This window comes from Gracilinanus agilis, chromosome 1, assembly GCF_016433145.1.
Source record: "Gracilinanus agilis isolate LMUSP501 chromosome 1, AgileGrace, whole genome shotgun sequence".
Taxonomy (NCBI): Eukaryota; Metazoa; Chordata; class Mammalia; order Didelphimorphia; family Didelphidae; genus Gracilinanus; species Gracilinanus agilis.
Genome location: NC_058130.1, coordinates 295,796,081 through 295,810,839, shown reverse-complemented (window position 1 = coordinate 295,810,839; position 14,759 = coordinate 295,796,081). Strand labels below are relative to the sequence as shown.

At 38.0% G+C, this 14,759-nt stretch overlaps 1 protein-coding gene across 1 annotated transcript in view; it reads right to left on the bottom strand.

Annotated features, from left to right (window-relative positions):
* The window catches only part of EFNA5 (ephrin A5), a 340,811-nt gene extending 334,585 nt beyond the window's left edge, over positions 1-6,226 (bottom strand). Inside the window, exon 1 of the mRNA XM_044662522.1 lies at positions 6,102-6,226. Coding sequence (XP_044518457.1) covers positions 6,102-6,226 — 125 coding nt within the window. The remainder of the gene's footprint in view (positions 1-6,101) is intronic.
* Positions 6,227-14,759: the final 8,533 nt, after the last annotated feature.

The following is a 14,759-nucleotide window of genomic DNA, read 5'->3' as shown; positions in this document are numbered from 1 at the left end:
TAGAAATTTTAAAGCATTAATTCAGTTTGGGGTGATTTTTTAACAGCTATTTCTCAAAATGTTCAAACTTTGTCACAGAAGAAAAAGGGAATAAATTCATCTTAAAAGAATGATATTCACTAAACTTTTCTTCATTGCAAGAAATACTGATTTGGAAAAGTTGGGACACAGAAATGTTCCATGATTTTATACAAGGAAATGGGTTCCCCAACATTGTGAACTTCACAATAAAGACCAATATTTTAGCTGATTCACTTTGAGAATGCTTCACAAATAAGCAATAATAATGTATGACAGACATTGCTAAGTGTTTATTTATAACAATATTATAGTTATATGATTCTTGTACTAATGTTTAGAGATTGCTAATAATGTACATATGGAGAAGATGGGGAACTGTCAAACAAAAAAAATCAGTATTTTGCTTTTATTTTTTAAAAATAAAGCCAATTAAGAGTCAAAACTAAGTGGGAAATTATTTAATATTTTATAGATGAATTTTTTTAACAAAAATTATTGCGTGAGAAAAATACTATCCCTATGTATACATATTTTCCTATTAAAATTACAGTTTTACTTGCTTTCCAAAAATATATTTATTGGCATGACTACACATGTTTATATGCATGTATATACATACATGTATGTATGTGTGTATATGTGTAGATAGATAGCTATCCCAATCCAGGAAAAGTACAGGACTCCTGAAGGACTAATTGTATTCATTCATTTTCTCAACCCAGCATGTAGCTGGTAGATTGCTTGGTTCATAGCAACAGGGGAGAGAAAGAAACACTCATCTTTATCTGTCCCCATCCAACAGGAAACCAGGCCAGTGAGTGGAAAGCAATGAAATGCCTTTTCTGAGGGCATTTGCACAAGATAAAATGGCAAAAATTTAAGGAAGGCAATTTACCCTTTAACTAGGTGCTCCCTCTTACAGTAACTCCCCCTTCAAAAGTTGAGGGCTATAAAAACACTGCTCATTGGTGAGAAGGCATGAGGCAACAAGTATTCTTCTAGTCATCCTGTCATCATTAAAATCAACTAACTGGGAGTGGTAAACTACTATTGAACATCGAAGACTCTTCTGCAACACTTTTAGTCACAGGGAAGTTATTAAGCTTGAGATCTTTGGGGCTCAGGCTAAAAATGACAAGACAAATTAGTAGGAAAGAAGTATTCTTAATATCCCCAACTGCTTTCAAAATACCAGGAAGTTGAGTAGTTTTCATAGACATATTTTTGAAAATCACAATATGATGGAATATTTAATAGGTTACAAAACAAATATATGTGTCTAGTCTTACTGTTAAAGAAAATAGTTTGAAGTGCTCAGACGAATGCAGGGAACTAGAAGATGCTCAGAGTACATATATGCTTTATTTTTGAAATCTATACTACCTTTGCAAAAAAACTCTATAAATATTAAAATATACTAAAACTATGAAATACACCTAATAGCATATTTAGTTTTAATTGTGCAAATGTTTTCAACATATGTAAACATCACTAAAATGTCTAAAATTTCCAAAGTAAAAGAAATTCCCCTATTTAAGTTCTATAGTACAACTCTTTAAGAACTAATCCTCAAAATAAACTCATGAAACCTAAGAGCAACAATTTCCCTCAATTTTTTATTGAATTAGGAATTTGTTGACAATAAGAAAATAGATGGCTAAGAAAATATACATGATATATATGCACACATGCATATATGAATTTCAAGAGAAAAAACATCAAATGGAATGTGATTGGAGAAAAAGTTTTACTTATTTCCATTTAACATTCAATAATAGTACAGGGATGATTTTTAAATAAAGAATAGGACTCACACTACTTTCCCAACATCAAGATGGCATATTAACAAAGCAAACTGTGTCAAGTATACATTATCATACTATGAAGTAATTAATTCACAAGTCTCTATACATTGCAAATAAGGCAAAGAAAAAACTCCATTACTTCAGAATGATGTAGTTAGTAATCATTCTTTAAGTGATGATGCATAAAAGTGGTCTTTCCTGTTTAGGAAAGCTCCAAACACCTTATTAGTAATATAAATTGTGAACTTAAAAGTAAACAAAATTATACCTGAAATTATTTTCCTAAAAGTATACTAGGTACATTTAGCAATAGAGAGACTTATTTCACATTATTTCGCTAATCTATGCTTTAAAAAGATGAACCTGGAGAAGATAATTTTGAGGATTCTACCTGCACATAGTTTTAAAAATCTCATGTACTCATTTTATTTAACTTATGGGCATTTTCTTCCCCTACTGATAGCATGTAAAATTCATCATATTTTTGAGTTTCAAAAGTAATAATTGTATCGCATAACTTTTAAAATAACTAAGGAATAAATGTAAAGTAATGAGCATAGCTAGATGTCTACCTAAAATTACTTAAAACTTTTAAAGTTCCTTAAGAAACACGATACAATTAGGTCTATCTTTTTGACTGGAGGTTACATTTTTAAAATGTTAAATAACATTATATTATAGAGTAGGGTTCGCAGTATATCACTGAACATCACTTTTATAACTTTCACTTTTTGGATAGTATTAACAAAATATTATAAAAAATAAACTACAGAAAATGCATTTGTTACAAACTGTCAATTTTTGTTGCAAGTACCCAATTGTTATTGATTTCTGTCCTATTCATTAAATAAAATCAGTTCTTTACACTATCCCATAAGTATTGACAACTCTTAAAAAGTTATCAGTTTTAGAAAATAACTAATGTTGTCAGGGAAGAGCAGATAAATGAACACAGAATCTAAATGAATTTTTTCTGTCAGTAAAGAAGTTAATATTTTCCCTCTGTCTCTGTATATGTTTATAGTTCCAATGTAGCACTGTGAGACCAACTACTCAACAAACCACACAAAATATCCAAACCCTTAGATCAAGATAGCAAATTGTGAACTGATCTAAACATTTATTCTTAAGTAACATCATAGTGATACAAGATGAATAATATTTACTTACACTTAATGCAATACCCATTGTTGCTACCCTTGCATATATTAAACTTCTTTTCTTCTGGGAACTAAATGAAAAGCTACTATAAGAACAATTAGAGTTATCCATTTTGTTTCAAAAAATTGCTTTGCATTTGCTTTGCTGGCCTGGTAAAATGTTAAGCAAGTCAATTTGATTAGATAAAATAATATTAGAAATATTATCTTCCTTTGCAAAATGCATAAGCACTTAAGAAAGAAAAGTGTTTTCAAACTAGACTTTTGAAATACTATAGCATTAAATGAAAGATATTTGGCAGAACTATATTTCCTCAGATAATCTTTTACCCTTTATTGCTGGATTTTATTTTAAAGTCATTTTACTGAGTTTGGTTCTTTAACTTTTTTCTATGGCGACATTTGATGAAACATAGAATATGACTTTTTATTCAATACATATGGCTGACATGTTATCCATTTTTAAAAATTGATAACTTTCAGTGGGATGAGGAAAAAAACAAGAGAAATTAGTTGATAAATTGGCAAAAATACACTACTATAAAATGTAAAAGATGACTCTTAACAATATCAATCTTGGGGGGATCTCAGTATTAAATTGGTTCAGTACCCTAAAAGGAGTCGCTGAGAAGATTGAAATACTGAATTGACCAAAAAAAAAACAAAAAAACAAACAAACTCTGGGCACTTTAAAATTCTACAGATTAACCTTGTCTCAGCCATTTCAAACCCACCATGGAATACTGAGCAGAATAGTTTTCTGCAGGCAAGGCAGATCTATTAAAAAACATGACCTGTAACAAAAATCAATGTGCTAATCTCAAACCAAACAGCAGTATCAGGAACATAAAACAGAGATAACCTAAGATAAAATGTCCTCAAACTCACTCAGACCAGCTTGACAGGTTAAAAAAAAAAAGAGGGAGGGGAGTCTCATCAGTTTTAACGAGGAAAAAAGATAAGTCAGGTATCAAAACAAGTGGATACCAAGAAAGAAAAGGTTCACAATGTTTAGGATGATGAAAAGGAGGAAGATCACCAGAGCAAAGAATACCCAAGTTAAAAACCACCTTACTTCATTGTTGTTTCATATGATATGATCACTTTAAGTTTTTAAAGTATAAATTCTTGTTTCATAAACATTGTTTAATAAAGCCCAATGGGAATAAACGAACCCACATAATGAGCTTTGCTTTTAACACAATCACAACTGGAGCGTTTGCTCCATTTGTCTTGTCAGGTTTAATAAAAGGCACCTCCTCTGGCGAATGGCTTCTCTTTCTCTTTTTCTAATAGTGCTAAGTGCCATGTCAGAAAAGAAATTGGTTGCTGTCCTACCACCCACGATAATTAGCTAGCTAGCTAGCTAGTGATATGTGTATGTATATATCTATTATATAGATGAACACGCATACGTGTGTGTTGACATATATGTGCATTATTTATAGAGAGAGTTCGTTTTGTGTATAGGCATGCACTTAATGCTTTAGGAATGTTTTTGGCACTTCATTTTGTGTTGTGAATTTATCACTAACAATTCAACATTGATTTTATGCTTGGTGGAGACTATTTTTCCGAGTTTGGGCGAAAGAGGGGCACCTTTCACACACCAAAGGACCAGTTCTCCTATCTTCAGCCAGGCCTTAGGTGGCCCGCAGAGATGGAAATATGCGTCTTCTTTACTGGGAACCTTTGGCTTCAGCAGGGATTCCCTCTTATCCTGGGACAATGGATCCCAAAGAGGGCCTGGCAACCCAGTAAAGAAGAGGCGGGGAGCGTTACTTGCACAGAAGGGAGCGCTGAGTGCACATGGTTCTACCAGAGCACAGCACTCGGCGCGGCTTTTCCCTGAAACCACACTTTCGGCGCGGACTCTATTTCCCACCCGGTTCCCCTCAACTTTTATCTTCAATGTATGGCGGTCCAGTGACATTATGAGTTTCTGAAGGCCAATAAAGACCCAAGGGGTCGAGCAAAAGCGGGTGAAGTGGAGTGCGTGGATAATAAAATGGGAGCTAAGGTTCTGTAAAGGGTACAAGGCAGACCGGGTTAATTTGGATACGTTCTGAGTCAGGACTCAAGTGGGCCCCTTGGGTAGGCCTAGATTTGAAGCTAAATCACCCCGACTTCCCTGGTTCATCAGAAAGAGGATAAACAGTGGCTGAATCGGACTCAATCAGGTCATTCAAAAAGCCTAGGCTAGACCTAACCGACATTACCCCTTCGGATTTTCTCATTTCTCCGACTTTTTCCGGGTAGCTACCAAAAAATGTTTATCAATGCAGATCTGGGCAAACTGGCGAAAAGAGATACCAAGCAAATTAACATACTCGGCATACATGACGTAACCTTTGTATTAGAGCAAACTTTTTGGCATCATGAAAAGGAGGGGGGGGTGGGGGGGTGGGGGGGGGGAGGAGAGAATAGGGAGAAATCTCCACAACTGCCGGCTCAAAGAAACCAGGCTGATGGATGGGCTATTGTATTTCCTCTCAGTTTACGAGTTAAAGGAAAACTAAAAGCTTCCGCTTCTCAACTCCCTCCTTCTCCCGCCACAGCGCTTTGAGCGCACGGAAAAAGTTTGGGGCTCAGCTGGAGGAGAGGGGCTTGACTGGCTCTCTCTGCACATGTGAATCTATTTTCCGCATAAAAAAGAAAGAAAAAAAGAAAGAAAATTGAAATGGAGGGAAGGGAGAGCACGGCTCTGAAAGTATACATTCTGCTCTAGTGAGATATGGTTCCCTCGTCCCAGACCGAGACGAGGAAGGAGAGGCTCCCATTCCTTTTAAGGTCTGCATCCTCAAGAAGTGAGAGAGGGAGGGAAGGAGGGAGGATACCATTCCTCCCAGGTGAAACTGGTCTCCTCCGGGTTCTCCAGGCGCACTTAACAAAGAAGGAAGTTGGAAGCCTCCCGGCTGGCTAATTTGACCAGGATTCCTATTCCCAGTAAAAAAGAAAGAGTTCTCCGGAATCCCCAGATATCGGCGCCTCAGGCGTTTCTTCACTTCCCACCAATTCCTCGCCTTCTCCTCTAAATATACGCCGATTCTCTCGCTTTCAGGGTCGGCCTAGGCGAGGACCCCGGATCACGTCCCTCTTACCACCACCGTCTTACCTGGGGTTGGTACTGTTCCAGTAGACAGCGTAGCGATCAGCGACAGCTTTGGAACCAGGATCTTGGCTGAACACAGACATCCAGAGCACCAGAAACACCAGCATCAACATCTCCACGTGCAACATCACTCCCTTCCAACAGTGAAAAACACAAACACTGGAGGGAGAAAGGGGGGGAGGGGGAAGATGGGAAGGAAAAAAATGAGGGGGAAAAGGAAAAGAAAAGAAGGGTCTCCTAAACCGAAGATGAGGATATGGATAAGAGGAGAAAAGAGAAAAATCGCGGATTTTTTTCTTTTAATCTAGCGAGCTCTCCCACCCCCCGGGGGGGGGGGGGAGGGAAGGAGCAAGGAGTTTAAGAAAGAAATAAAGAAAATAAAAGAGGGAGAAGAGACGTGTCTGTATTTCGTGATTGGGAGGGGGGAACGGGAGGATGCCAAATCTGTTTCTTAAGAAGTGGGAAGAGGTTGGTCACCCCGGTAGGGGGAGGTGGGAGCCGAACCCGGCTTTGGCGGCGGCGGCACAACGAGGAGGTGGCGGTGCTCCGTGCACATTCACGGGGAGTTCAGTGCAGCAGCCACAGCGAGACATACACCAACCCACTCACCCGCGCTCAGCCCTAGCACCTCCAGCTGAGGGTGGTAGTGGAAGCTGACGGGTGGCGGCTCTTCTCCGGCGCTGTTCTCTCGCTCTGTCTTAATAATAATAATAATAATAATAATAATAATAATAATAATAATAATAATAATAATAATAAAAGTTATTTTGATAGTCGATTTTTTTTAATTGCCGAAAGAAAGTAGTTGGTGTGGGGTGTATGCGTTTCTTTTCTGAAAATAAACCGCTCCACTCACCACCACCCTTTTGCCTTTGCCTTAAAAACCCGTGGAAGTCTTTGAGGAAGTAGATGCTGCGGGTTCAGGAGAGGCAGTGAGGAGCAAAAATGGGTGGGGAAGTAAAACTGCTGAATTAAATCTCACTCCTGCTAAGGTCCTGGAAATGGTTAAAAGTAGTTGGGCTGAAGAAGAATGGCGGTGCCACCCAAACCTTTAAGAAAGTTTGATTCTTTTCTTTATCCAACAGAAATGCTCTGTAGAGTTTGGCTGCGGTAACTGAGATGAAGCGGTGGTTCTGCAGCAGCAGGAGGAGGAGAAAGAGGAGGAGGAAGAGAACGAGAAGATACCCGGTGTGTTGGAGACTTGATAGAGATTTTTTCTCGTATTCTTTTCTTTGCTGGGCTATGGGTGCACCAAAGAGTGTAAGAAACAGCAGATGTAAAAATCAGCCAATCCAAGCAGTGCTATGATGCCAAATCAAGTCGACACAAATAAAACTGTTTTGCTGAAGGGTGAAAAAAATAATTTCAAATGAATCCGTCAAACTGCGAAAAATTGGTGTCAGTCCCCTTGTCCGCACAAGGACTGAGATCGAGATAGAGCCATAAACTGAGATCCAAACATCTCTGTCAAACAAGCTGTCAAAGTGTCTGTGGTTAAGAGGAGTCCAATCCCAGGAACATTAACTTGGAGAAATGCATAAATCAGTTTCAAATCAGAAAAAGAGCAAAAAGAGAGAGAAACCTCACCGATGAAAATCTTGTTCTTCGGCAGCTGCTCCCTTTTCCTTTCTGGGGGAAAAAAAAAGCAGCAACAAGAGGGGGGAACCACACTGCTCCCCTAATCCCCCCCAAAAAAACGTACCCTGCTAAAAAAAATGAATAAACTTCAGTGCAGCGGCAGTCAGTGAAGGATTTCAACGACTGGAGAGGGGGGTAAAAGTCAGTTTTGAAAAAAGAGGGGGTGCTTTATAGGCGAAAAAAAAAAATCTTAAAACAGTCACGCCCCTTTCGCAATGACCTGCGTGTAAATCCGACATCAGCGGCAACCTAGGACAATCCAAAAGCTAGGCGCCCTCTGTGCAGTGAACATATGCGAGTACGTATGCAGCATATATATTTTATATCCATGCATATATCTGCATGTGTGAGCGATCTGGAAGCTGGTTGGCGTGTGTGCGTGTATGTTTTCAGAGTATATGCACAGAGGAGGTGCAGCCAGCTAGCTCAGAGCCCAGGCGCTGCTGGTTGATCATGTGGTTTTTTTTTTTTTTTTTTTTTTTTCCCCATGCAGTTTACTTGGGAAAGAGGGATTTGCAGGAGTAGCCAGTCAGGGAGCAGCCTGCTGTTTGCTTACAGATTGCTTTTTTTCCCTCTCTTTACTTCAACCCGATTGGTTTGCAACACGAGAAAGAGGCGTTTTCCTAATCTCTTCCCCTCCCCCCTCCAAAAAAAAAAAACACCGGCCCCACCTTCCTGAAACCTGACTAATTGAATTACTAGGAGATCGGAGTGCCCTGTATCCACTACGGGAGCATAGCTGCTGAGATTCGTAACCCTTTGGATGCTGCATCCTGGTTAGAATATTCGGAAAGATTCCACACCTTTTACTTAAGAACGCTGGGAGTGGGGTTTGGGAAGGTGTCATTCTGAATGTGGGTTATCATCCCTTTATCTGAGGACAAAGTATATTTCCTGTTCTCCAGCGGCGACACAATGCCTTCTGATTGAGGTGTAGCAATTACAGTTGTATTTTTATTACAAAATACGGTCCCCTAAAAAAGATTTTGTGTCTCCTGGTGTTTACTGGTAACTTCTTACCAGTGATTTAAAGGTTAATAAATGGGAAGTGAGATGTTGCTTTAAATTGGTTTTAAATGATGCTCTGAAAACATGTATTTTTTAAAAAAAATTCTGAGAAATCACAGTTGAAAATTATTACAATTCAGTGCAAACCAGCAGCCGAGAGGACATTAATGCGGCAAGTGATCCGATTAGAAATACTTTACACCCTGTACATTTCAGCTAAGAGAATGTATTCATATCCCTCCCGGCAACTGCTCAACTCTCTTCAATCCCACTTCCCTAAAGGCAAAAATGTCATTAAACCTTTTGGGGGGAGGGAGTTGCAGAAAGGAAGGAGGGATGAGTTAGCGAAGAAAAGGTTTCCTTTCTTCTTAAGAATATAGCCTCCTCTTTGACTTTACCGACAGATCCATAGAAATTTGCATTTTTCTTTCTTCTGAAACATAGTAACCTGGTAGCAAAGTTTGCGCAGATCATCTAAAGTGCCTCTGGGTTTTCACCTGAGGACTTCAAGGGACATCTGAGACTTGGGTCCAAAGGGAGAATCTACAGCAAAGAGACTGCTGCAATTTTGCAGCTTGTTCCCTAGTGCCATGCTGAAGCCACTGGAGACTATCACCCTCGAGATGTTGCAGTCTCAAGCCTCCCTTTGCATTTTTTCTCTTATTCTCACGAGTTTTCTGTCTCAGTAGAAAGGGTTGGACTGAAGGAAAAAGAGAGCAAATTAAATTTTGCCCGAAAGCCTGCCACTTCTGCCTTGTACAGGCTAGTCCAATAGAACACAACATTAGCTTTTTCTCTCACATCCTTTCTTTCCCTTTCCCTGGACCCGGCTCAGATTTCTCAGACTTTCTGTTTGAAAGCGCCCAGACTCCCTCCAGTGGTGGATTTTCATTACACACTCTTTAAGTGTATTTCTAACAGTACAAGCAACAGAAAGGATAGATTAAACACATCAGACTGATATACATCTACATTTAAAAAAGAAAAAAAACTGATAAATAGGAATTTATTTCATGTATGCTTTGTATTTTCCCACAATGTTACTGAAGAATTCTTCATTTAAAAAGATTGAATTTCTCAAATATAATATATAAAATTTGTCTGGTTGATTCTTCCAAATTGTGTGACTGGGTCTAGATTTTAATCTATAGAATCCTGGAACTTCAAACAGAGATATTCAGTAGTCACCAAGGAAACCAAACACAGAGACACTAACCCTTTTCTAGAAATTTAAAAGACTGGATATTACCTAGTTACAACAGAGGAAAAGAACTTGAACAATAAGCTCCAAAGAGTATTTTCTCCATATTTCCCAATTTTTCATTATTTTATTGCAACCTGGCCTCAGCCTAGAATTTTTTTTCCTCAGAAAAAGTATTTAATGTTAGCTTCTCCTCAACTTTTTGGGAAATGTTAACAATAGCCACTTGGATGACTGAATTCAAAGAAATTTGGACCATGCCAAGGGATATATATGTCTTTAATAAAGGAAGTGTCCACTGCTTTTAATAAAATTTATGGAAAGGACTAATATATTTTTGGGAGGAACTTTTCTCAAAACAGGTGCTTCTATGCCATTACTGCTTTCCCAAGTTATTAAACATTTGAGAAACAAAAAAATAATACTTATTTGTTTCTTGAAATAAATGCCATATCTAAATGAAAAAAATGAATGCAAAAAAGAGCTTAAAGATTTAAAAATATTTAGAATCTTCCTACTTCAATTACCTATGTGATAGATGGCAGCAGACACAAGGACTTGTATGAAGTTATCAAATAATTCTGCCTTTTAAATATTGAAAATATAAGAATAAAGAAAAATAATGCAATTTGTATGTCACGCCATAGTTCAAATAGGTACATAAAGTGCCTATAAATGAATACACATATGTCCCTTTTATGCTTATGTAATTAAGCATAACCATTGATTTAGAAGGTATAACCATTTAATATTATTTAAATTTAATTTATTTTTATTTTTAGAAAAAATTTTCCATGGTTACATGATTCATGTTCTTACTTTCCCCTTCAACCGCCCCCTTATAACCATTTAATATTAATATATCTTTGGAAAGAAATTATCTTTTTTATCATTAGATACTAAAAACAATATAAATGTTTATAAATCTGCTTTTTAGAAAATAATTGCCTCATACTGGTTTTCCCTAACTTTCTTCCTTAGCTTTTTAAAGAAGTACATTTCGAAAGTTTTATCCATGTGTAACCAGGTAGTTACAGAGAACATTCATTCACAGAACTTCCCTGCCTGACATCAGCCCACCACTTGTGCAAGCTCAGTTCTTGGACTCTTTGGAATGATGAATCCCCTAAGCTCCTTCTAGCAGTCAAGTGTGGTTCAGGACTGAAAAATACTTTAAGGATAACAAAGCAAAACCTTTATTGCTCAGTGAGCAGGAAGAAGCAGTAACTCAAAGGGACTTTAAATGGGAAGGACTATGTTCCCCTAGGTTGCAAAGCATAATAAGAGACTATGAACCTCTTCCCAAAAGGAATTGGGAAAGGAAGCACCCAATCACCATTCAGCATGAGTTCCTGGAAGCTAAAACACATGTGCTTAAGCAAGCCTGTGTCTGGATCTCAGAGCCCTAACAGTTGCTTCTGTTTTGTGTTCCTTCCTAAGTTACTTAGTTGGTTGCCCAGCGTCTGGGGTCAGGGAGATCTGAGTTCATATTTGACCACCCCACCCCTGCACTTATTAGTTGTATGACCCTGGGCAAGTAACTTAACCTCTGTTTGCCGCAGTTTCCTTAACTGGAATAGTGGGGATAACATCTATGAGAGGGTTTTGTAAGGATCAAATGAGATAATATTTGTAAAAGCATTTAGCATAGTACATAGCACATAGTAGGTACTGTATAAATGCATATTCTCTTCCTTCCTAAGTATCTAAAGATAGCTAGGTGTATTGTGGATGGACTACTGGGACCCCTCTGCTTATCTCCGTCAGTCTAACCCCAACTTCAAATAGGCCTTCTCCATGAAGCCCTCACTCATCCCTGATTCCTTTATCCTAATTAGAAATGATCCTCAGATTTCACAAACCTTTTTGTATACTCACTTTTGTTATTAAGTTCTGTAATTTACCACAGTTATGGTTATTGTTATTGTTATTCTATCTCCTCTCATTGCCTACTATAGTACTTTGCCCTAACTTATCATGTGCACATTGAGAGAAAAGTGTTTTGTAAACCTTAAAGCACTATGTACATGAGTTGTTATTATTATTTAATTAATTAATGAATAGCCCAGCAGTTAGTCTCTCCTTTGCAAAGAGGATGACTGAAATAGGTTTGGATTTAAACCTCCATGATCCAGTTTTTTTTCAAACAACAAAGCCTTTTATTAGAAATAACAATATGATTAGAACTGGTCCCTGTAACAAAAGAAATACTCTTGAGCACAAGGATTAAAGAAACATAATTAATTAGGCTCAAATCACATACCTTCCTAATAAATGTTAAACTGTTCTTAATCTTTGCTTTTTTGGCACCTTCCCAGCACTGTTCCATGTGCTGTATTGATGTTTCTATAATTGGAAATTACTTTTGGATTTTTGCCTTGTCCATATCCCTGAAAGGCATCTTTCATTTGCCTTCTCCTTACTTCCCCCTCTTCTTCCACTGAATGCTAAATCCATATTTCACAACACCCACCTACTACTAATTCTACTACCAGTTAACACATTCTAGGCCAGCAATATTATAAGCTGTTGAAGTATTTGCAGAAGGAATTTTCTTGAAGGGGCTGATCTTATAGGTTTTGAACTTTTAAAAGTATATTTAAGACTTTCCAAGTTGTCAGAATTTTGGGAGGGTACTTACAGATTGGTAACTTGCTCAATTGGAGGCTATATAGTTGATGATGAACAAAGACAATCAAACCAGGTGATTTAGCATATGTAAGTATATATAAGTATATGTGTATTTTTTTCAGTTCTTCAAATAATTTTCCTATTTGTCACTCAGTGATCAGTTGGATCCTTGTCACCTCTAAGATAAAATACAAACTCCTCAGCTTGTCTCTTAAGGTCCTCTAGGATCTTGATTTCTAATTAATTTTGTAACTTTATTTCATATCACTGACAGTTCTTGCTTTACATAGATGGAACAACATAAAGTGAGCTTTACAGGTTAAGCAAATTTGCTCTCTGAGGTAGGGAATGGAGAGAGGAAGGGAAGCAGAAAAGGGACCAGCACCTGGTTCAAGGGCATGTGAAGGTGGGGGACAGAGAAGTGAGAGTAGGAGCAGGAGGATGAACAGGAGGTACAGGGGAAGCCACATGTGGGCCTTCTTAAGAGGAAAGACATGTTGGAGTCAGACAAATGGGGGACAGACACAAACAGAAGAGGATGGGCAACATGTTGGCTAAACAAGATGGAAGAAAGGCATGGAGTCCAGACATATGGGTGAATGAGCAGAGTGGGCAAAGACCTCTTCTGAAGGCTAGGGAGATCTCGAGCCAAGCCCCAGATCCTGCAGAGGTGGCAGTCTCTCTGGATGTCAGTTCTGCTTTCACTTGGAGGATATTTTCAAGGTTTCTTTTTTTTTTGGTGAGGGGAGAGACAGAAGCAGAGAGAACACTTCTGCATAGTATAGTTTAGCACAGGTATTTTTTTTAGAATGTGGATGTCTTTCAGAATTATTTAAAGTTGAATTGGCATCCTTTTGATCAAGCCAAACTAGACTACTATATGTTACAAATATTCAGATCTTCAGTCTTATCACACTGTGCATTTTCAAAAGCTGTCCCCCATGAATTCCCTCATCTCCACTTTCCAGAATCCTTATCTTTCTCCAAGTCTGAGTTTAATGGTATTTATTTTTTTTAACCCTTAATTTTTGGTGTATTGTCTTATAGGTGGAAGAGTGGTAAGGGTGGGCAATGGGGGTCAAGTGACTTGCCCAGGGTCACACAGCTGGGAAATGGCTGAGGCTGGGTTTGAACCTAGGACCTCCTGTCTCTAGGCCTGACTCTCACTCCACTGAGCTACCCAGCTGCCCCCAAGTCTGAGTTTAAATTCAGTCTTCTCCTTGAGGTGTTCTCTAATTCTGCTAGCTGTTAATAGTCTCTCCTTCCTCAAATTATCTTGTTATTTGTTTAGTTGCATATATGTTATAGTCTCCTAAGTGAATGTCAGCTTCTTTGGAGCTAAAATAACCATTTTTATTCTCATTTTGTTGTAGTACATAACATTACCTTGCACACAAGAGATACCTGGTAGATTTTTGTTGGATTAAAATGAATATTGTTTCACTGGGAAAATGTTGGTATTGAAGGAGTGACCTTTCCCTGTATGAAGCAATTTGGGATCATTGAAAGCACTGCATAATTTCCTAAATGTATTCTAGCCTGATTTCCTTGTTCTATTCAAATTTGGACCAATCTCAACATTGCTGTCCAAAATATACATATTAATGAACTAATTAGACAAGCTATCCATCCAGCTGCATATTGTAGTCTGGAAAATTTTCTGTGTAGTTTGTTTTTCTAGGAGAGATAGTTAGGTCAATCTCTTTTACATTGTTGTGGACTTCACAGAGCTGTGTCACAGGTCTCAGTGGATTTATATGATGTCATCTGTGAATACAGGATTTAGAGAACTTTGCCATCAATAGGAAATCATTCTTTCTTTTGGGCCATATAAAAGGTATATTTCATCTAGTAATTTTTAATCTCACCTGATATTCAACAAATATATAGATAGAACATTTATTAAATCATTAATATGTGCCAGGCTCTGTATGAATACAAACAAAATAATCCCTGATCTCAAGGAGCTTATATTCTCCTGGGGGAAGACAAACCATGAAAGGGATTTGGAAAGAGGGTAAGAGCACTTCTAATGCTACATCAAAATGAAGTAGAGATCTGATTCTGGACAAGATAAAGAGATAACTTGCCTATCAGAGCCCAAGGCAATTCCCAGGGTTGAAAAAGAGTTGTGGGCATGATGGCCCAGAGACATCATTATTTGGAGCTGGTAGCTGGGAAAG